The sequence below is a fragment of the Borostomias antarcticus genome, assembly GCF_949987555.1.
Source record: "Borostomias antarcticus genome assembly, chromosome: 17".
Classification (NCBI taxonomy): domain Eukaryota; kingdom Metazoa; phylum Chordata; class Actinopteri; order Stomiiformes; family Stomiidae; genus Borostomias; species Borostomias antarcticus.
The window spans coordinates 1,849,403-1,871,652 of NC_140250.1; the positions used below are offsets into that span (position 1 = coordinate 1,849,403).

The window sequence follows — 22,250 nt, forward strand, 5'->3', positions numbered from 1 at the left end:
AATTTGCTCATATGATCAGATCAAAGGGGTGCATTCCATATGGTTCCGAGTCCGCCGCCCCCCCACCCCAGTCCTCCAAAATACCTTGATGAGTCCACAGTACCGACAGCACCAACATGTATTCCTGCAGCAGCCTGTGAATCAATCATCACAAGTGTGTTGTTATCCAGCTGGTCGGCTTGTGTTAGCTTGGTGGCTGTGCTGAAAACACACCCACACCATGCACTGGCTAGTGAGAGCAAGCAAGCAAGCCGAACACACAAGAGACAGGATTCTGCCGCCCCAGCTGGACAGATTCAGCACTGCAGGCAGAACACTTCATTGCATCTGTATTAATCAGCATCTGGACGAGAATAAAAATATGTCTTGGTTTTCATACAGAAATGATAATTATTTATAAGACAGTATATATGGCAGCAGCAATACACACAGGACTCAGGGTTAACAAAATGATTCACAGAGCAGCCTGGAACCGGTCACATAATGTAAAGACGCAATATAATGTTATACAGGACGAGCCATTCATCATGTTCTGTGCGAATATTTATTAACTTTGTCCCAAAGATAGATATTGTAGCAGTAGCTATCCATCTCTAAAATGTGGTCACAACCTCTCTGCAAGGGCGTACAAGACCCCAGTGCCGGTGCCGTGGGAAGGAAGACACGAATTCAACACATCTAACCAAATTTGGTCGCGGGGCGTGGGGTTGTAGTAAAGTTTTTCTCCGTGAATGAAAGTGGACGCGCGAAGGACGCGTAAAGGCGCACCGGATAGGCGAAGACAACATCATGAAAGATAAGACTTAGGTAAGATGAAAATGTCTTCTGTAGCGTCTGATTGGTATAGTCCCACATACAGTAGGCTTAGAGCAGGCGCTATCTTTTTTGTTCTATTTTTGGGAGCGTGACAGTGCCTTTATCAAGAGTTGGGAACGTTATACAGGCACGCTTGGGTGCGGCGGTATCGGCTAGTGCACTCTGATTTAACGTTTAGTTAGGACTTATTAGCCTACACACGATTTAGTAAAAAGTGATCAGTTTGACATCATCATAGCACATACGTATACTGTCTTTCACTGTAGGCTACACTCGGCCTTATTGCCTCATCGTATCCAGGTCTTGCGTAAAAGCTACATATTGAACCAACTTCAACATGACAAGAAAACTGTATTATCCCATTGAGGCCATTTGTAACACAGCCAGCAGTAATCACACAGACAACAACATCACATGGAGATAGCAACTAATATTAAGACTCCCTGCTCCACCTAAAGATACGGAGGTTGCATTCGCCACACCATCAGCTCAATTTGGTTCCACGTAACTGTCTTGAACTCCAGATGTTATAGGTCGGTATTGTAGAGATTATATACATAAAGCCCACATTTGACACTGTCAGTCTAGGGCATGTGACAGGGGCAGGTTTGGGTGGACTATTGTCTATCCAAAATGTCTGCCTGCCGACCCAAAGCTATCCCGTAAGAACCAGACCCGGAAAGAGGCTTTAAACTACAGTTTCATTGAATTTCATAGGTTTGGCGGTCGTCTATATATAGGCCCTCATGAAACTTTAGTAAATGGTCAGTTATGTTTTTCTGAAATGGCCAGAGTCAGACACACGTTTCACTTTGTAAAAGGTTCTCTGCTCTGTGTGGCTTAGACTTGACTGATTTCCTGCTGATCTGCCATTAGTGCAACAGCTTCCTGTGCAACGCAGTAGGCCCCAGAGAGGAGCCAACTCACTACACTAATAGACTGACTAATGGATTGAGATTGTAGAACAAGAAAAGGTGATTGATCTTACAGTATGAGCAAGAAAGAAGCTAGCAAATCTGTAGCCCAGTACTTTACAACTCTAGCCTTGTACTTTAATTACACTCAAATATTAAAGTCACAGAATGAGCTAAAATCCTCAAAGAATGCAGGCTCAACGCCGGGATGAGACTGGAAGAGGAAGCGGGAGATGGTGAGAACAGATCTAACCGAGAAGTGAAACAAGACAAAGTACAATTTCCAACTGTCAAATATGTGTCTGTGTGCTTGATTTTAGTTCACATAGTGTAGAGGAACCAAAGGAACAGCAAAAGTATAAACACGGATATATACTGTATCAAACACGCGTCAAAGTAGGCTATCGGTCCTACAGTTGACCTATTATAGCTCGTGTGTACACAGATAGCATATTATGGAACGTAACAGCAGCAAAACATAAAGACACTAGAGGGCGCCAGAGCCGAGAAAAACAGGAATTCCCCCATTTTGTCTAATAGACTTTCTGTTTCCTTGTTACAGTATGAACCTTAACAGGCCTCACACTGGTGCTGCTCCCTCTTGAGCCTGTACTGTGTTCTTCATATAGGCCTTTGCCACACATTCTACTGCACTGTTCAGTAGTCTGCCCAACTGCTGCATGTTTGAGTTGTCGTTTACTGTATTGCTGGCATCCCAAAAACTATTTCCGCGCAAATGGAGAATAAATGATGGTATCACATTCCCAATGTGAGGTTGTAGTTTGAAGGAAGGAACAAAGGCATGTTGATGTATTTTAGGTGTTTATCTATCTTATATTGACTGCAAGAACTCCATTTGTACTTTCATATAGTATCATCAAAACCCGTTTAAAAAAACAAAATAAAAGCCTTTAATAAAGCAAACACAAGTGATAAAAGAAAGACCATTGTCCCGATAAAAGAAAGACCACTGGCATGTTTCAAACAACCCTAGTCAGAAGAACTAACGAGGCGTGGAGACTCATTGATGAGGCCCAGCCGGTAGGCCGAAGAAAGTGTAAACATACGCATTCACTTTCAATTTGAGTCTCATGTGATTTCCCATAAAACAGAGTCCCTTTCTCTCCTTCATCCCCTCTACAGACCCCTGGTCCAGGACGGCACAAGAAGCACCCGCCCAAAACCCAGACGCCCCTCCGGAACAACCGCACCTACAGGAAGTCGTCCGTGCCGCGGAACTTTGCCGGGACTACAACTCCCAGAGACTACAAATCCCCCCCTTCCCTCCATTGCCCTTGACTGTGAACTGAGCCGCCATGCCGCTGGTACTCCTGCCCCCCTCCCAGCTGCTGTGGGTCCGGGTGGCGGCGCTGGCGTTCGCCTGCGTGTCCTTCAGCCTGGTCGCCCACGGGGCGGGGCTCCCCCAGGAGGGCGTGGCCGACTGGTGCGTCTTCTGCTGGGCCGCCAGCTTCGCCGGCACCGTGCTGGTCCTCCTGACCGAGCAGCTGGGCCTCCAGGCCCGCGTCCCCGTCTCCTGGGCCAACCTCCCCGTCACACTGGCCGGCTACGCCGCCGCGCTCTGCCTCTCCGCCTCCGTCGTCTTCCCAGTCTACTTCCTGCGGGGCGGAGGGACGGCGGCGAGCGGGGAGACGCGAGGCTACCGCGTCGCCGCCGCCGTCTTCTCCTGCCTGGCGGCTGCGGCCTACCTGGTGGAGGTGAGCCTGTCGAGGGCGAAGCCCGGGGAGGAGGCGGGTTACATGGCCACGGCGCCGGGCCTCCTCAAGGTGTGCCAGACGTCCGTGGCGTGCCTCATCTTCGTGCTGGTCAGCGAGCCCGTGTCGTACGACGGCCACGCGGCGCTCAAGTGGTGCATGGCGGTCTACTGCGTCTGCTTCATCCTCTCGGCCGCCGTGGTGGTCCTCTGCGTGGGCGAGTGCACCGGCTGCCTCCCGTTCCCCTTCCCCAGCTTCCTGTCCACCTACGGCCTGCTGGGGGCGCTCATGTACCTGACGGCCACCGTCATCTGGCCCGTCTTCCAGTTCGACAAGCGGTACCTGGGCGGCGGCCAGAGACCCCCCCGGCTTGTGGCCGTGTCGGTGCTCACCGCCCTCAACTTCCTGTTCTATCTGGCCGACCTGGCGTACTCAGCCAGACTGGTGTTTGTTAGGGTGTGACAGAGGAGAGGAGGAGAGGAGGAGAGAGGAGGGGAGGAGAGGAGAGGACAGGACAGGACAGGACAGGACAGGACAGGACAGGAGAGGAGAGGAGAGGAGAGGAGAGGAGAGGAGAGGAGAGGAGAGGAGAGGAGAGGAGAGGAGAGGAGAGGAGAGGAGAGGAGGAATGTAATATCAGTGCGTCAAAGGGAGGAGATGTCATGGCGTGAGGAGGGAGGAAGGGGTACACAGGGATTCAGAGATGCCATTCACAGCGCACAAGCACGTTGAGGGAATTGAAGAGCACCATCAGTTCCCAGTATCTTCTGAGGATGGGACGGGTGGTACACCAGCGTGATGAACAGCAAAACCAGACATGTGAGGTCAAAGTTCATAGACAGTTGAAATAGGCAAAGGTCAAAGACTATTTAAATGCTGGAATCAGGGTTGGCTCTTCCTAGTGATTAATAGTCCGTAGCCCAAAATGAAACATTTTCAATAAATGTAGATACATGTGGAATATTTTCTATGGTGTACTTTCTTAATGCTATTGGAATGAACATTAAATATGAAAAACAATTATTTTCTTACATGTCGTCTAGAGTTTTATCTGTAAACAGATCAGGTTTGGTGCATTTTCTAAGTGTTCTGCTTCTGATAAATCTGTGCACTTGCTTTCTAAAAGCTCTCTACATCGATCAAACTAGAGTTGATGAGCAGGAATACACACAGGACACAGAGATTCAGTACTTTAGAACATGAACAAGATATTTAATATTGCAACAGTTCATATGTGAAGGGTTAATCCCTTCCAGCAGACACCTGACCTCAGTTGAAATGAACAATCATCACTATGTAGATATTTTTTGTCGGAAATATCAAGCAAAGGACAAAACAATTAGAAATCTCCTTTCTTCTTTCTCTCTCTCTCTCTCTCTCTCTCTCTCTCTCTCTCTCTCTCTCTCTAAACCACGCCCCCTGGCAGAACCAGGAAATCCCTTGCTCCTCCCAGTACTCACTCTATTCCTAGGAAACGAAAGTGTTCTCTCCGTCTCTCTCGCTCTCTTTCTTTTTCTCTCTCAAACTCTTATCTCTCTGCGTCTGTGAGTGAGTGACTGTGTCCCTGACACACCAGCATGGCCCAGCAGGGAGTTCTGTTAGACCAGGATCAGTTCTGCTGTTCTGTCTGTCTGGACCTCTTAAAGGATCCAGTCACCCTCCCCTGTGGTCACAGCTACTGTAGCAGCTGTATCGAGGACCGCTGGGACCAGGATGAACAGAAGGGAATCTACAGCTGCCCCCAGTGCAGACGGAGCTTCACTCCAAGGCCTGCCCTGATGAGGAACACCATGCTGGCTGAGGTGGTGGAGAAGCTGAAGGAGACAGGAGGAGCCCGGGCCGCCCCCTCTGAGCTGACCAGCCCAGCTGGGTCAGAGTTGGTGACCTGTGACCTCTGCACCAGGACCAGGAAGCAGAGCGCCCTCATGTCCTGTCTGGTGTGTCTGGTGTCCTACTGTGAGACTCACCTCCAGCCCCACTACCAGGTTCCTGGTCTGAAGAAGCACAAGCTGGTCAAAGCCACGTGTGAACTGCAGGAGAGGATCTGCTCGAGTCACAACAAGCTGCTGGAGGTCTTCTGTCGGACAGACCAGCAGTGTATCTGTTATCTGTGTACCATGGATGCACATAAAGGCCATGATACAGTGTCAGCCACAGCCGAGAGGGCAGAGAAACAGGTAAGACCTGACCAGGTCAGAAAGCGCATTGTGTTGCATCTGTGTATGAAGTGCGCTATACAAATAAAGTTTGATTTGATTTAGGTTAATTGGAATGAACATTGAATCATGATGACAGAAACAGGGTTGCTTTTCATCCATGTTTTTTGAAGGGGATAAAAAGTCTTCAGTGCATGAGATATGAATAGGTTATGGCTAAAATGTATTTAAAAAGTAGGAATATATCAACCCAAAATACTGAAATGAGTGATAATTTGACAGATGTGTCAATGTTTTTTTGTAATTTGTGTGTTTATCTCCAGAGAAAGCTGGGTCTGAGTCAGCAGAAAGTCCAGCAGAGAGTCCAGGAGAGAGAGAAGGAGCTGAAGGAGGTCCAGCAGGCTGTGGAGTCTCTCCAGGTCAGCATCAGGATGTCAGCTACTCTAGCTATGGTGGAGGGAGATACCTGGCCTCGTGAGACCGTCCTGAACTCACCAGCTCTCTTTCAGTTTTCCTCCACAGATCAGGATGATGTTATGAGGCTAGGAGATACCTGTAGGACAGTTATAACTGTCACATTCAGGATTACTGGCTTCACTTGAACTCTTTCTTTCTTTCTTTCTTTCTTTCTTTCTTTCTTTCTTTCTTTCTTTCTTTCTTTCTTTCTTTCTTTCTTTGTCCAGCGCTCTGGCCAGGCAGCAGAGCAGAACAGTGGGAGGATCTTCACTGAGCTGATCTGCTCCATTGAGAGAAGGCGCTCTGAGGTGAAGGAGCTGATCAGAGCCCAGCAGAGGGCAGCAGTGAGTGAGGCTGAAGGACTGGTGGAGAGACTGGAGCAGGAGATAGCTGAGCTGAGGAGGAGAAACGCGGAGCTAGAGCAGCTCTCACACACAGAAGACCACATCCACTTCCTCCAGGTACAGTAGCTGGACTCTCCTGGTACCTGAGATGTGAACATCAACTGGTTTGGTCTATTGATTAGGCAGAATATTCTGTACACTTGGTATGTGTTTCTGTTCATTTCCTATCTCTCTCTTTCTCTCTCTCTCTCTCTCTCTCTCTCTCTCTCTCTCTCCTCTCTCTCTCTCTCGCTCTCTTTCTCTCTCTCTCTCTCTCTCTCTCTCTCTCTCTCTCTCTCTCTCTCTCTCTCTCTCTCTCTCTCTCTCTCTCTCTCTCCAGAGTTACCAGTCTGTTTCCAGTCCCAGTGTATCTTCAGACCTCCCCAGCGTCTCTGTCCCTTCTCTTCAGTTCTTCAGTGATGTGACTAAGGCTGTCTCTGAGCTGAGAGAGAAACTAGAGGACGTGATCAAGGGAGAGTGGTCCAGCATCTCCTTCACAGGTGTGTTGGAGTAGATCTGAGAAAATGATTCTGTAAAAATATCACTAAAGTACGGAGAGCAACAAGTGATCCTGTCTCGTCCAATAAGAAACAATGTGACCAGAGGAAAGATTTGGGGTTCACAATGAAACACATTGAACACATCCCTGTATACTGTCTACTTGGCTTTAAAATTGATGTTTGTGTGTGTGTGTGTGTGTGTGTGTGTGTGTGTGTGTGTGTGTGTGTGTGTGTGACTGAAGTCTCTTTAGTGGATGTGTTGTCTCCTCCAGAGCCCAGGACCAGAGCACGTTTCTTACATTGTGAGTGTGTGAAGTCTCCACCTCTCTTTGTTGAATGATAAATCAACAATACCAGCTTTAAGGGGGACAGATGAACGGTCATGTTATTAACTCTGATCTGGTCTCTGCTCTGTTCCCAGATTCCTGTCCGCTCACTCTGGACCCAAACACAGCAAACAGAACCCTCTCTCTGTCTGGGGAGAACAGGAAGGTGACATGTTTAAAGCAGATCCAGTCATATCCTGACCATCCAGACAGATTCACCTGCTGGTCCCAGGTGCTGTGTAGAGAGGCTCTGTCTGGGCGCTGTTACTGGGAGGTGGAATGGGGAGGGGATGTTTACATAGCAGTCTCATATAAAGACATCAGCAGAACAGACTCCTCCTCCTTCTCCTGGTTTGGTTCCTATAACAAGTCCTGGTGTTTAAGGTGCTCTAGGGATGGTTTCAGGTTCAGACATAATAATGTTGTGACTGAACTATCAGGCCCTCAGTCCTCCAGAGTAGGAGTGTACCTGGATCACAAGGCAGGTTCTCTGTCCTTCTACAGCGTCTCTGACACAGTGACCCTCCTCCACAAAGTCCAGACCACATTCACCCAGCCACTCTATCCAGGGATTAGGATTTTGAATAATAATGACTGTGCAAAGATTAGTAAACTGTGGTAGAGGGAGGGGGATCCTTCCAGAGGATGGGGGGAGAGTAGGGGGGAGGAGATGGGGGGGGGGCAGGGGAAGAGGAGAGGAACGTAACGTTGCCTCTGGCTCAAGTTTGCAACCTCATGAAGCAGAGAGAGTTCAGACTAGATTCACCCAGCCACTCTATCCTGGGTTTGTATGCCTTAATGCAGTCACGGTTTTCTCAGTCATTTTGTTTTCATAGATTCAGCTGATTACTATTAATTGTTCTTGCATTGTACTTCAGGAGGCCTAATAGAAGGAAATCTTCATGCCATCATTTGTGTATAATACTTGAACTTTGGTTCTTTAATATTGTAATTTAAACGTGATCATTGTATACAATCATTTTGTCTTAGATTCATTCATAAACATCTATTATAAAAGATGATATTGTTGATGTACTGTATAAGGGGTCTTTTTTCTCTGTATAATGACTGAATCAGGTATTCATGAATGTTGGTGTTCATGACTGCTGTTTAAATGATTGGTTAGTTGTTTTCTCTCCTACTGTTACCTAAGTGGCTGTTATATTTCATCCTGAAGTAAAGATTAAATAAAGGCATATGAAACTGAAAGACATCTCATTACTGTATGAAAATGTGTGGAATTTGCTCTTATTACTAAAACTCTTTCCTTCCCTTCATCCCCGTCCTCACCTTACATCCTTTCATCCTTCTCTCCGTCTTTCCATCTCCCTCTCTCTCTCTCTCTCTCTCTCTCTCTCTCTCTCTCTCTCTCTCTCTCTCTCCCTCTCCCTCTCTCTCTCTGTTTGGCTGTTGTTTTTCCTCTTCCATCTCTGCACCCTATCACTATCATAATTACTATGCGTAAACATGTTGTAATAGATTCTGTTAGGGCTAGTGGAGGAGGACCCAAGAGCAGACACGACAGGCGTATGGGGACAAACCCACGTTGGGGCACGTTTACTGGCGAGGGTCAGGCAGGAACGTGGTCGTCAGACAGACGAGGGGGTCAGGCAGGAACGTGGTAGTCAGACAGACGAGGGGTTCAGGCGGGTTCTTGGTTCTCCAGTCAGGCAATGTTCAGGCAGGTTCTTGGTTCTCCAGTCAGGCAAGGTTCAGGCAGGTTCTTGGTTCTCCAGTCAGGCAAGGTTCAGGCAGTGGACGGAAGCTAGTCCTTCCACTGAAATAGCTGTGAATTGAAATGACATGAAATAATGTCTGATAAATGAAGATAGGTCTTTTCACCTGGACACATCAGTTCCAATGCTTCCAATGCTAATCCAGCACACTAAGAGCAGGATAGCCAGTTAGCTCATGAGCTCATGGTATAAATGACCTATAGTGAATCTTTACCAGTCTGTTTCCAGTCCCAGTGTATCTTCAGACCTCCCCAGCGTCTCTGTCCCTTCTCTTCAGTTCTTCAGTGATGTGACTAAGCTGTCTCTGAGCTGAGAGAGAAACTAGAGGACGTGATCAAGGGAGAGTGGTCCAGCATCTCCTTCACAGGTGTGTTGGAGTAGATCTGAGAAAACTGCTCAGTTAAAACATTTAAACTAATGGACCTGGGCATCACTAAAGTAAGGAGAGCAACAAGTGGTCCTGTCTGGTTCAGTAAGGAAAAGTGTGACCAGAAGATTTTGGGTTCACTTTGAAACACATTGAACACATCTCTGCATCTGCTTGGCCTATAATAATGATGGTGATTCTCTCCCTGTGTGTGTGTGTGTGTGTGTGTGTGTGTGTGCTGAAGTGGTGCATGCTGGTCTACTGCGTCTGCTTCATCCTGTCGGCCGCCATGGTGGTCCTCTGCGTGGGCGAGTGCACCGGCTGCCTCCCGTTCCCCTTCCCCAGCTTCCTGTCCACCTACGGCCTGCTGGGGGCGCTCATGTACCTGACGGCCACCGTCATCTGGCCCGTCTTCCAGTTCCACAAGCGCTACCTGGGCGGCGGCCAGAGACCCCCCCGGCTTGTGGCCTTGTCGGTGCTCACCGCCCTCAACTTCCTGCTCTATCTGGCCGACCTGGCGTACTCAGCCAGACTGGTGTTAGTTAGGGTGTGATAGAGGAGGGGAGGAGAGGAGGAGAGAGGAGAGGAGAGGAGAGGAGAGGAGAGGAGAGGAGAGGAGAGGAGAGGAGAGGAGAGGAGAGGAGAGGAGAGGAGAGGAGAGGAGAGGAGAGGAGAGGAGAGGAGAGGAGAGGAGAGGAGAGGAGAGGAGAGGAGGAGGGGTTGAAATGAACAATCATCACTATGTAGATATTTTTTGTTGGAAATATCAAGCAAAGGACAAAACAATTAGAAATCTCCTTTCTTCTTTCTCTCTCTCTCTCTCTCTCTCTAAACCACGCCCCATGGCAGAACCAGGAAATCCCTTGCTCCTCCCAGTACTCACTCTCTATTCCTAGGAAACTAAAGAGTTCTCTCCGTCTCTCTCGCTCTCTTTCTTTTTCTCTCTCAAACTCTTATCTCTCTGCGTCTGTGAGTGAGTGACTGTGTCCCTGACACACCAGCATGGCCCAGCAGGGAGTTCTGTTAGACCAGGATCAGTTCTGCTGTTCTGTCTGTCTGGACCTCTTAAAGGATCCAGTCGCCCTCCCCTGTGGTCACAGCTACTGTAGCAGCTGTATCGAGGACCGCTGGGACCAGGATGAACAGAAGGGAATCTACAGCTGCCCCCAGTGCAGACAGAGCTTCACTCCAAGGCCTGCCCTGATGAGGAACACCATGCTGGCTGAGGTGGTGGAGAAGCTGAAGGAGACAGGAGGAGCCCGGGCCGCCCCCTCTGAGCTGACCAGCCCAGCTGGGTCAGAGTTGGTGACCTGTGACCTCTGCACCAGGACCAGGAAGCAGAGAGCCCTCATGTCCTGTCTGGTGTGTCTGGTGTCCTACTGTGAGACTCACCTCCAGCCCCACTACCAGGTTCCTGTTCTGAAGAAGCACAAGCTGGTCAAAGCCACGTGTGAACTGCAGGAGAGGATCTGCTCGAGTCACAACAAGCTGCTGGAGGTCTTCTGTCGGACAGACCAGCAGTGTATCTGTCTGATGTGTGTCATGGATGCACATAAAGGCCATGATACGGTGTCAGCCACAGCCGAGAGGGCAGAGAAACAGGTAAGACCAGAATATGTGGTTCATTTGGAATGTGGAATGAACAACATCAAGAGATACTGTACAGAAAGATGGTGGTTCTGCATTCATTTTTAAAGAATAGATTGTGGATAAAATATGATAAAAGTATATTGAATTGAATCACCATTTGACTGAGAAAGACAAGCTAACTCTGAACGATCGTTAGTGTATCGTTGTCTTTTATAAGTAAGTCCAGTCTGAGCTCGTATCTGGCCTACATACAGTGAAGAACTATAAAATGTCTAAAAAAGTGCTGACTCATATCAGGACTTGCAGGAGGAGTGTAATGCTGCTGACTCATCAAAGTGACATCAGACCCAAAACTTTTCCCCCTCCTGACATGTTAGAAGGGGGGATATTGTCCTTCTTTCAGTGCCTGCAGGCAGAACTACAGTAGAGAGTAGCTCATTAATTGATCATCACAAGAGAGAGTCGTCCTGCTCATTTTCTGAGTGACGTCAAATACACCTTTGATACCAAGGATGGATACTTGCTTCTATGACATACCTGTATAAATGACCTATAGTAAATCTTTACCATGTATGTAAACTTAACCTTTAGCCTATAGAGCTACAGCGTACATACCTGTAGTGGACAGTCAGGGGTTGAAGTTCATCTCATGTTTACCAGCTGTACCAATGTTGGTGATACTGTAGCTGTGTTATGACAGAGCTCCAGTACTGTTTCTACTGTAACTTTCAATGTTTTGTTGTAATTTGTGTTTATCTCCAGAGCACGCTGGGTCTGAGTCAGCAGAAAGTCCAGCAGAGAGTCCAGGAGAGAGAGAAGGAGCTGAAGGAGGTCCAGCAGGCTGTGGAGTCTCTCCAGGTCAGCATCAGGATATCAGCTACTCTAGCTATGGTGGAGGGAGATACCTGGCCTCGTGAGACCATCCTGAACTCACCAGCTCTCTTTCAGTTTTCCTCCACAGATCAGGATGGTGTTATGAGGCTAGGAGATACCTGTAGGACAGTTATAACTGTCACATTCAGGATTACTGGCTTCAGTTGAACTCTTTCTTTCTTTCTTTCTTTCTTTCTTTCTTTCTTTCTTTCTTTCTTTCTTTCTTTCTTTCTTTCTTTCTTTCTTTCTTTCTTTCTTTCTTCTTTCTTCTTCTCCTTCCTTCTTTCCTTCCTTCTTTCCTTTCTTTCTTTCTTTCTTTCTTTCTTTCTTTCTTTCTTTCTTTCTTTCTTTCTTTCTTTCTTTCTTTCTTTCTTTCTTTGTCCAGTGCTCTGGCCAGGCAGCAGAGCAGGACAGTGAGAGGATCTTCACTGAGCTGATCTGCTCCATTGAGAGAAGGCGCTCTGAGGTGAAGGAGCTGATCAGAGCCCAGCAGAGGGCAGCAGTGAGTGAGGCTGAAGGACTGGTGGAGAGACTGGAGCAGGAGATAGCTGAGCTGAGGAGGAGAGACGCGGAGCTGGAGCAGCTCTCACACACAGAAGACCACATCCACTTCCTCCAGGTACAGTAGCTGGACTCTCCTGGTACCTGACATGTGAACATCAACTGGTTTGGTGTATTGATTAGGCAGAATATTCTGTACACTTGGTATGTGTTTCTGTTTATTTCCTCTCTCTCTCTCTCTCTCTCTCTCTCTCTCTCTCTCTCTCTCTCCAGAGTTACCAGTCTGTTTCCAGTCCCAGTGTATCCTCCCCAGCATCTCTGTCCCTTCTCTTCAGTTCTTCAGTGATGTGACTAAGGCTGTCTCTGAGCTGAGAGAGAAACTAGAGGACGTGATCAAGGCAGAGTGGTCCAGCATCTCCTTCACAGGTGTGTTGGAGGAGTTTTGAGAAAATGATTCTGTAAAAATATCATTAAAGTACGGAGAGCAACAAGTGATCCTGTCTCGTCCAATAAGAAACAATGTGACCAGAGGAAAGATTTCGGGTTCACAATGAAACACATTGAACACATCTGTGTGTGTGTGTGTGTGTGTGTGTGTGTGTGTGTCTCTCTCTCTCTCTCTCTCTCTCTCTCTCTCTCTGAAGTCTCTGAAGACTCTGAAGACTCTGAAGACTCTTTAGTGGATGTGTTGTCTCCTCCAGAGCCCAGGACCAGAGCACATTTCTTACATTGTGAGTGTGTGAAGTCTCCACCTCTCTCTGTTGAATGATAAATCAACAATACCAGCTTTAAGGGGGACAGATGAACGGTCATGTTATTAACTCTGATCTGGTCTCTGCTCTGTTCCCAGATTCCTGTCCGCTCACTCTGGACCCAAACACAGCAGACAGACGCCTCTCTCTGTCTGGGGAGAAACGGAAGGTGACATGTTTAAAGCAGATCCAGTCATATCCTGACCATCCAGACAGATTCACCCGCTACACCCAGGTGCTGTGTAGAGAGGCTCTGTCTGGGCGCTGTTACTGGGAGGTGGAATGGAGAGGTGGTGTTAACATAGCAGTCTCATATAAAGACATCAGCAGAACAGACTCCTCCTCCTCCTTGTTTGGTTTCAATAACAAGTCCTGGTGTTTAAGGTGCTCTAGGGATGGTTACAGGTTCATTCATAATAATGTTGTGACTGAACTATCAGTCCCTCAGTCCTCCAGAGTAGGAGTGTACCTGGATCACAAGGCAGGTTCTCTGTCCTTCTACAGCGTCTCTGACACAGTGACCCTCCTCCACAAAGTCCAGACCACATTCACCCAGCCACTCTATCCAGGGTTTATGGTTTGGAATAATAATGACTGTGCAGAGATTAGCAAACTGTGGTAGAGGGAGGGGGATCCTTCCAGAGGATGGGGGGAGAGTAGGGGGGAGGAGATGAGGGGGAGGGGGGGGGGGGGGGGGGGGGGCAGGGGAAGAGGAGAGGAACGTAACGTTGCCTCTGGCTCAAGTTTGCAACCTCATGAAGCAGAGTTCAGACTAGATTCACCCAGCCACTCTATCCTGGGTTTGTATGCCTTAATGCAGTCACGGTTTTCTCAGTTATTTAGTCTTTAAAGATTCAGCTGATTACTAATAATTGTTCTTGCATTGTACTTCAGGAGGCCTAATAGAAGGAAATCTTCAACCATCATTTGTTTATAATTGTTGAACTTTGGTTCTTTAATATTGTAATTTCAACTTGATCATTGTATACAATCATTTCATTTATAAACATCTATTATAAAATATGATATTGTTGATGAACTTTGATACTGTATAAGGGGTCTTTTTTCTCTGTATAATGACTGAATCAGGTATTCATGAATGTTGGTGTTCATGACTGCTGTTTAAATGATTGGTTAGTTGTTTTCTCTCCTACTGTTACCTAAGTGGCTGTTATATTTCATCCTGAAGTAAAGATTAAATAAAGGCATATGAAACTTAAAGACATCTCATTACTGTATGAAAATGTGTGTAATTTGCTCTGATTACTAAAACTCTTTCCCTCCCTTCCTCCCCGTCCCCACCTTACATCCTTTCATCCTTCTCTCCGTCTTTCCATCTCTCTCTCTCTCTCTCTCTTTCTCTCTCTCTCTCCCTCCTTCCCCGTCTCTCTCTCTCTCTCCTTCTCTCTCAACCCCCCGCCCCCTCTCTCTCTCTCTCTCTCCCTCTCTCTCCCTCTCTCTCTCTCCCCCCCCTCTCTCTCTCTCTCTCTCCTTCTCTCTCAACCCCCCGCCCCCTCTCTCTCTCTCTCTCTCCCTCTCTCTCCCTCTCTCTCTCCCCCCCCCCCCCTCTCTCTCTCTCTCTCCTTCTCTCTCAGCCTCCCGCCCCCTCTCTCTCTCTCTCTCTCGCTCTCTCTCTGTCCAGCGCAATAAGAGTGGGATAGCCAGCTAGCTCATGAGTTCACAACAACTAGCAGCAGCTTCAATAACATTGAATTGAATTGAATTGAACCCTTTATTGCCCCAGAGCGGAATTTGTTTAGCACACGTCAAGCATACATAAAACATTAAAATGTACGCCCATCACCAACACCGCAATGTCACCAACCACCATCATCGTCATCACCATCCTCACCAACATCATCATCATCACCATCCTCACCAACATCATCGCATCATCATCATCATCATGGTGATGGTGTTCATGACTGCTGTTTAAATGTTTGGTTAGTTCATACACAAAAACACAAAAACAGAACTATACATTCTCTGTCATTGCACATTCCCATATTGCACATGAAATGTATTGAATCACAGATCATTTTATTGCTGCACTGAGTGTGGATATTGCTGTTGGGTAAAAACTGTTTTTGAGTGTGTTTGTTCTTGTTTTGAATGATCTGTACCGCCTGCCCAACGGCAACAGTTCAAGCAGTGAGTGTCCGGGGTGGGAAGTGTCCTTAGTGATGTTCTGGGCTTTCTTGAGGCAGCGGGAACTGTGAAGGTCTCCCAGTGTGAGGAGAGGGCGTCCCACGATCTTCTCGGCCGTGTTGAAGACCCTCTGGAGCGCTTTCCTCTGGGCCGCCGTGCAGCTGGTGTTCAGTACCACACACAGATGCAGTATGTCAGTATGCTCTCTATGGAGCATCTGTAGAAGGACACCAGCAGTCTCTCTCTGAGATGTTATTCCTCCTGAGCACCCTCAGAAAGTGCAGTCTCTGCTGGGCCTTTTTCTGCAGAGCAGAGGTGTTCACACTCCAGGTCAGGCCCTCCTCAACGTGGACTCCCAGGAAGAGGAAGTCAGTCACCTTCTCCACACAGTCCCCGTTGATGGTCAGTGGTGGAATGTGCCTTTTCTTTTTCCTGTAGTCTATGATGAGCTCCTTGGTCTTTGCGGTGTTGAGGAGCAGGTTGTTCTCTCTGCACCACGCTGACAGCTGCTCCACCTCGTCCCTGTAGGCGGACTCATCCCCTCCTGAGATGAGCCCGACCCCCGTGGTGTCGTCCGCAAACTTTACCACGGTGTTGCTGTGGTGGGCGGGGGTGCAGTCATGTGTGTGTGGAGGGTTTTCATTAGGGGGCTCAGGACGCAGCCCTGTGGTGCGCCAGTACTGACACTGAGAGTTGTGGATGTGTGAAGGCCCACTCTGACCCTCTGGCTGCGGCCAGACAGGGAGCTGCTGATCCACATGCAGATGGAGTGTGGAAGTCCCAGATCCCTCAGCTTGTCCCCCAGTTTGTGGGGGAGGATGGTGTTAAACGCTGAACTGTAGTCTAGGAAGAGCATCCGCACGTAGCTCCCCTGCTTCTCCAGGTGGGCTAATGCTGCGTGGACGGCCGTGGCTACGGCGTCCTCTGTTGATCTCTTCTCCCTATAAGCAAACTGGTGGGGGTCAAAGCCACGTGGGAGGAGTGATGTGATGTAGTCCCTGACCAGTTTTTCAAAGCATTTCATCACCATTGGTGTGAGTGCTACTGGCCTGTAGTGGTTGAGGCCGGAGATGTGGGGTTTCTTGGGCAGGGGGACGATAGTGGAGGATTTCACACAGGGTGGGACAGTGGACTGGGCTGAGGACCGGTTGAAAATCCTTGTGAAGACTCCAGCCAGCTGAGCCACGCAGTCCTTCAGCACACCTCCGGGGACGCCGTCGGGTCCAGCAGCCTTCCTCGGGGACACGGGCCGCAGCGCGCTCCTCCCCTGGTGCTCCTCTGTTGTGGGGGCGGGGCCGCTGTGGGGCGTGGCGTGGGGTGTGGCCTCTGGTGGCTTTACCTCAAAGCGTGCAAAGAAGAGGTTGAGATCTTCTGCCAGCGAGGCGTCACCTTCGGCTGCTCCGAGGTCGGTCTTCTAGTTGGTGAGATGCTGGACTCCCTGCCACACCTGCCTGGTGTTGGTGCTGTCCAGGTGGTCCTCCATCCTCCTCCTGTAGTCGGACTTGACCTCTCTGACCCCCCTCTTCAGGTTAGCTCTGACCTCTCTGACCCCCCTCTTCAGGTTAGCTCTGGCCTCTCTGACCCCTCTCTTAAGGTTAGCTCTGACCTCTCTGACCCCTCTCTTCAGGTTAGCTCTGACCTCTCTGACCCCTCTCTTAAGGTTAGCTCTGGCCTCTCTGACCCCCCTCTTCAGGTTAGCTCTGACCTCTCTGACCCCCCTCTTCAGGTTAGCTCTGACCTCTCTGACCCCTCTCTTCAGGTTAGCTCTGACCTCTCTGACCCCCCTCTTCAGGTTAGCTCTGACCTCTCTGACCCCTCTCTTCAGGTTAGCTCTGACCTCTCTGACCCCTCTCTTCAGGTTAGCTCTGACCTCTCTGACCCCTCTCTTCAGGTTAGCTCTGGCCTCTCTGACCCCTCTCTTAAGGTTAGCTCTGACCTCTCTGACCCCTCTCTTCAGGTTAGCTCTGACCTCTCTGACCCCTCTCTTCAGGTTAGCTCTGGCCGTGCTGTAGTGAGCCCTGTCGCCCGCCCTGTAGGCGTTGCTCCTCTCTCTTACCAGCTGCTGGACCTTCCGAGTCGTCCAGGGCTTCTGGTTGGGATCGACCCGGATGCGTTTGTCCACCGTGAAAATGCCTATGAAGAACATCATGTAGCACAGTACACAGAACACGAACATGTGTGTGATGTATGACAGAAGAACCTGTAATGTCATTTATTTGTCCGACCATGGTATGCCTGAGATAAAGGACAAAAGAGAAATGAATGTAATGTAAGTGCCAGAAGGTTACCAACTTAAAGCTACATGAGATAACTCGGCACTTTGGCAGCCCCTCTGGTCGTGATAAAATCGGCACTGCGTTTTAAGAACCACACTTCCCACAATCCCCCACTCACTCGCTGTAGAGAAATGAATGTAATGTAAGAGCCAGAGGGTTACCAAGTTAAATCAGCTGTGTGGCTGTGAGTGTAGCCATCACAGGAGGAGAGGAGAGGAGAGGAGAGGAGAGGAGAGGAGAGGAGAGGAGAGGAGAGGAGAGGAGAGGAGAGGAGAGGAGAGGAGAGGAGAGGAGAGGAGAGGAGAAGAGAGGAGAGGAGAGGAGGGGGGAGGAGAGGGTGAGCAGAGGAGGGAGGGAGAGGAGGAGGAATCAGAGATGCCATTCACAGCGCACAAGCACGTTGAGGGAATTGAAGAGCACCATCAGTTCCCAGTATCATCTGAGGATGGGACGGGTGGTAAACCAGCGTGATGAACAGCAAAACCAGACATGTGAGGTCAAAGTTCAAATACAGTTGAAATAGACAAAGGTCAAAGACTATTTAAATGCTGGAATAAGGGTTGGCTGTTCCTACTGATTAATTGTCCGTAACCCAAAGTGAAACATTTTCAATAAATGTAGATACATGTGGAATATTTTCTATGGTGTACTTTCTTAATGCTATTGGAATGAACATTAAATATGAAAAACAAATGTGTTGTGTTGTACAATACTGGCATTAAGGCATAATGCAACGCAGTTCTATATCCAGTTACGCCACTAGGTGGCACTCTAAGTTCAGACTATTGGTTGTTCCACATTGTGAGTAATGATAGAATATAATACAGAAAGTGAAGTGAAAATGTACCGCGAAAATGATGGTGAATAAACCATGCTAGCAGCTCATGTTGTTTTCTGTTTTCCTGCCTACATTACACCGGCCAACCCTACACAATGCTTTTCTAACATGTCGTCTAGAGTTTTATCTGTAAACAGATCAGGTTGCATTTTATGAGTGTTCTGCTTCTGATAAATCTGTGCACTTGCTTTCTAAAAGCTCTCTACATCGATCAAACTAGAGTTGATGAGCAGGAATACACACAGGACACAGGGATTTAGTACTTTAGAACATGAACAAGATATTTAATATCGCAACAGTTCATATGTGAAGGGTTAATCCCTTCCAGCAGACACCTGACCTCAGTTGAAATGAAAAATCATCACTATGTAGGTATTTTTTGTTGGAAATATCAAGCAAAGGACAAAACAATTAGAAATCTCCTTTCTTCGTTTCTCTCTCTCTCTCTCTCTCTCTCTCTCTCTCTCTCTCTCTCTCTCTCTCTCTCTCTAAACCACGCCCCCTGGCAGAACCAGGAAATCCCTTGCTCCTCCCCGTACTCACTCCCTATTCCTAGGAAACTAAAGCGGTCTCTCCGTCTCTCTCGCTCTCTTTCTTTTTCTCTCTCAAACTCTTATCTCTCTGCGTCTGTGAGTGAGTGACTGTGTCCCTGACACACCAGCATGGCCCAGCAGGGAGTTCTGTTAGACCAGGATCAGTTCTGCTGTTCTGTCTGTCTGGACCTCTTAAAGGATCCAGTCACCCTCCCCTGTGGTCACAGCTACTGTAGCAGCTGTATCGAGGACTGCTGGGACCAGGATGAACAGAAGGGAATCTACAGCTGCCCCCAGTGCAGACGGAGCTTCACTCCAAGGCCTGCCCTGATGAGGAACACCATGCTGGCTGAGGTGGTGGAGAAGCTGAAGGAGACAGGAAGAGCCCGGGCCGCCCCCTCTAAGCTGACCAGCCCAGCTGGGTCAGAGTTGGTGACCTGTGACCTCTGCACCGGGACCAGGAAGCAGAGAGCCCTCATGTCCTGTCTGGTGTGTCTGGTGTCCTACTGTGAGACTCACCTCCAGCCCCACTACCAGGTTCCTGTTCTGAAGAAGCACAAGCTGGTCAAAGCCACGTGTGAACTGCAGGAGAGGATCTGCTCGAGTCACAACAAGCTGCTGGAGGTCTTCTGTCGGACAGACCAGCAGTGTATCTGTTATCTGTGTACCATGGATGCACATAAAGGCCATGATACGGTGTCAGCCACAGCCGAGAGGGCAGAGAAACAGGTAAGACCAGAATAGGTGGTTCATTTGGAATGTGGAATGAACAACATCAAGAGATACTGTACAGAAAGATGGTGGTTCTTCATTCATTTTTAAAGAATAGATTGTGGATAAAATATGATAAAAGTATATTGAATTGAATCACCATTTGACTGAGAAAGACAAGCTAACTCTGAACGATCGTTAGTGTATCGTTGTCTTTTATAAGTAAGTCCAGTCTGAACTCGTATCTGGCCTACATACAGTGAAGAACTATAAAATGTCTAAAAAAGTGCTGACTCATATCAGGACTTGCAGGAGGAGTGTAATGCTGCTGACTCATCAAAGTGACATCAAACCCAAACCTGAGGGTTTTCCCCCTCCTGACATGTTAGAAGGGGGGATATTGTCCTTCTTTCAGTGCCTGCAGGCAGAACTACAGTAGAGAGTAGCTCATTAATTGATCATCACAAGAGAGAGTCGTCCTGCTCATTTTCTGAGTGACGTCAAATACACCTTTGATACCAAGGATGGATACATGCTTCTATGACATATAAATTACCTATAGCAAATCTAATGAACCCCGACCCTATCCACCTGCAGTGGACAGACAGTGGTTCAATTCATTAGGATGGAAATCTCTAGGCACCTCACAAATGGATTCCTATTCAGAGGGCAGCGATGCAATTATAAAATGATTATCAATTGTAAAACGATTTATCTATTGTAAAACGTTGATGCTTCAACATTTTTTTTATTGGTGTCTCATTTTTGTTGTGTTCCCAAAGTATTTCATTTTAACTCGACACAACTTGCCTACTGAGTGGCTCTTGTCCAGGCTTGTTTTAGAAGATAGAAGCCAAAGTGCTTCCATACTATTTGCTTTTAGAGCAGCGCGTGTCATCTTCACCAGAACTCAAACGTAAACACGAACACTGTTATGTAACATACGTTTTTTTACTTTTCACCATCAAGCCACAAAGAATGTATGCTTACAGCATGGGCCTTTTTTTTTGCATTTATTTGTAATTTTTATTTATTTATTTCTGATGGAGTTTTCTGCATCGAGCAATGCATCGTCCAAGAGCGAATCATGGTGTATATAAGAAGAAAAAAAAAGAAGATCATCCCTACAACTCATGTTTACCAGCTGTACCAATGTTGGTGATACTGTAGCTGTGTTATTACAGAGCTCCAGTACTGTTTCTACTGTAACTTTTGTTTTGTTGTAATTTGTGTGTTTATCTCCAGAGCACGCTGGGTCTGAGTCAGCAGAAAGTCCAGCAGAGAGTCCAGGAGAGAGAGAAGGAGCTGAAGGAGGTCCAGCAGGCTGTGGAGTCTCTCCAGGTCAGCATCAGGATGTCAGCTACTCTAGCTATGGTGGAGGGAGATACCTGGCCTCGTGAGACCATCCTGAACTCACCAGCTCTCTTTCAGTTTTCCTCCACAGATCAGGATGGTGTTATGAGGCTAGGAGATACCTGTAGGACAGTTATAACTGTCACATTCAGGATTACTGGCTTCAGTTGAACTCTTTCTTTCTTTCTTTCTTTCTTTCTTTCTTTCTTTCTTTCTTTCTTTCTTTCTTTCTTTCTTTCTTTCTTTCTTTCTTTCTTTCTTTCTTTCCTTTCCTTTCCTTTTATTTTCCTTTCTTTCTTTCTTTCTTTCTTTCTTTCTTTCTTTCTTTCTTTCTTTCTTTGTCCAGCGCTCTGGCCAGGCAGCAGAGCAGGACAGTGAGAGGATCTTCACTGAGCTGATCTGCTCCATTGAGAGAAGGCGCTCTGAGGTGAAAGAGCTGATCAGAGCCCAGCAGAGGGCAGCAGTGAGTGAGGCTGAAGGACTGGTGGAGAGACTGGAGCAGGAGATAGCTGAGCTGAGGAGGAGAGACGCGGAGCTGGAGCAGCTCTCACACACAGAAGACCACATCCACTTCCTCCAGGTACAGTAGCTGGACTCTCCTGGTACCTGACATGTGAACAGCAACTGGTTTGGTCTATTGATTAGGCAGAATATTCTGTACACTCGGTATGTGTTTCTGTTTATTTCCTATCTCTCTCTCACTCTCTCTCTCTCTCTCTCTCTCTCTCTCTCTCTCGCTCTCTTTCTCTCTCTTTCTCTCTCTCTCTCTCTCTCTCTCTCTCTCTCTTTCTCTCTCTCTCTCCAGAGTTACCAGTCTGTTTCCAGTCCCAGTGTATCTTCAGACCTCCCCAGCGTCTCTGTTCCTTCTCTTCAGTTCTTCAGTGATGTGACTAAGGCTGTCTCTGAGCTGAGAGAGAAACTAGAGGACGTGATCAAGGGAGAGTGGTCCAGCATCTCCTTCACAGGTGTGTTGGAGGAGTTTTGAGAAAATTATTCTGTAAAAATATCACTAAAGTACGGAGAGCAACAAGTGATCCTGTCTCGTCCAATAAGAAACAATGTGACCAGAGGAAAGATTTGGGGTTCACAATGAAACGCATTGAACACATCTCTGTATACTGTCTACTTGGCTTTAAAATTGATGATTCTGTGTGTGTGTGTGCGTGTGTGTGTGTGTGTGTGTGTGTGTGTGTGTGTGTGTGTGTGTCTGAAGTCTCTGAAGTCTCTTTAGTGGATGTGTTGTCTCCTCCAGAGCCCAGGACCAGAGCACATTTCTTACATTGTGAGTGTGTGAAGTCTCTACCTCTCT

The 22,250-nt window shown here is 47.8% G+C and overlaps 3 protein-coding genes across 3 annotated transcripts; all 3 read left to right on the forward strand.

Annotated features, from left to right (window-relative positions):
• Nucleotides 1-716: 716 nt before the first annotated feature.
• On the forward strand, nt 717-3,904 carry LOC311320534 (myeloid-associated differentiation marker homolog; the record flags this gene model as incomplete). Its single annotated transcript, XM_084452304.1, has 2 exons — nt 717-807; nt 2,874-3,904. The coding sequence occupies exon 2, from the start codon at nt 3,047-3,049 to the stop codon at nt 3,902-3,904; it is 858 nt and encodes a 285-aa protein (XP_084308430.1). The 5' UTR covers nt 717-807; nt 2,874-3,046.
• Nucleotides 3,905-5,019: 1,115 nt separating this feature from the next.
• Nucleotides 5,020-13,704, forward strand: LOC311319924 (E3 ubiquitin/ISG15 ligase TRIM25-like; the record flags this gene model as incomplete). Its single annotated transcript, XM_084451556.1, is given in 13 exon segments — nt 5,020-5,634; nt 5,922-6,017; nt 6,282-6,515; nt 6,778-6,937; nt 7,359-7,429; nt 9,611-9,903; nt 10,368-10,968; nt 11,719-11,814; nt 12,215-12,448; nt 12,604-12,631; nt 12,634-12,756; nt 12,975-13,061; nt 13,181-13,704. Coding segments are annotated over 13 exon segments (3,162 nt in total).
• Nucleotides 13,705-19,006: 5,302 nt separating this feature from the next.
• LOC311319925 (E3 ubiquitin-protein ligase TRIM47-like) lies at nt 19,007-21,926 on the forward strand (the record flags this gene model as incomplete). Its single annotated transcript, XM_084451557.1, has 4 exons — nt 19,007-19,606; nt 20,834-20,929; nt 21,300-21,521; nt 21,747-21,926. The coding sequence occupies 4 exons, from the start codon at nt 19,007-19,009 to the stop codon at nt 21,924-21,926; spliced, it is 1,098 nt and encodes a 365-aa protein (XP_084307683.1).
• Between the last annotated feature and the right edge of the window lie 324 nt (nt 21,927-22,250).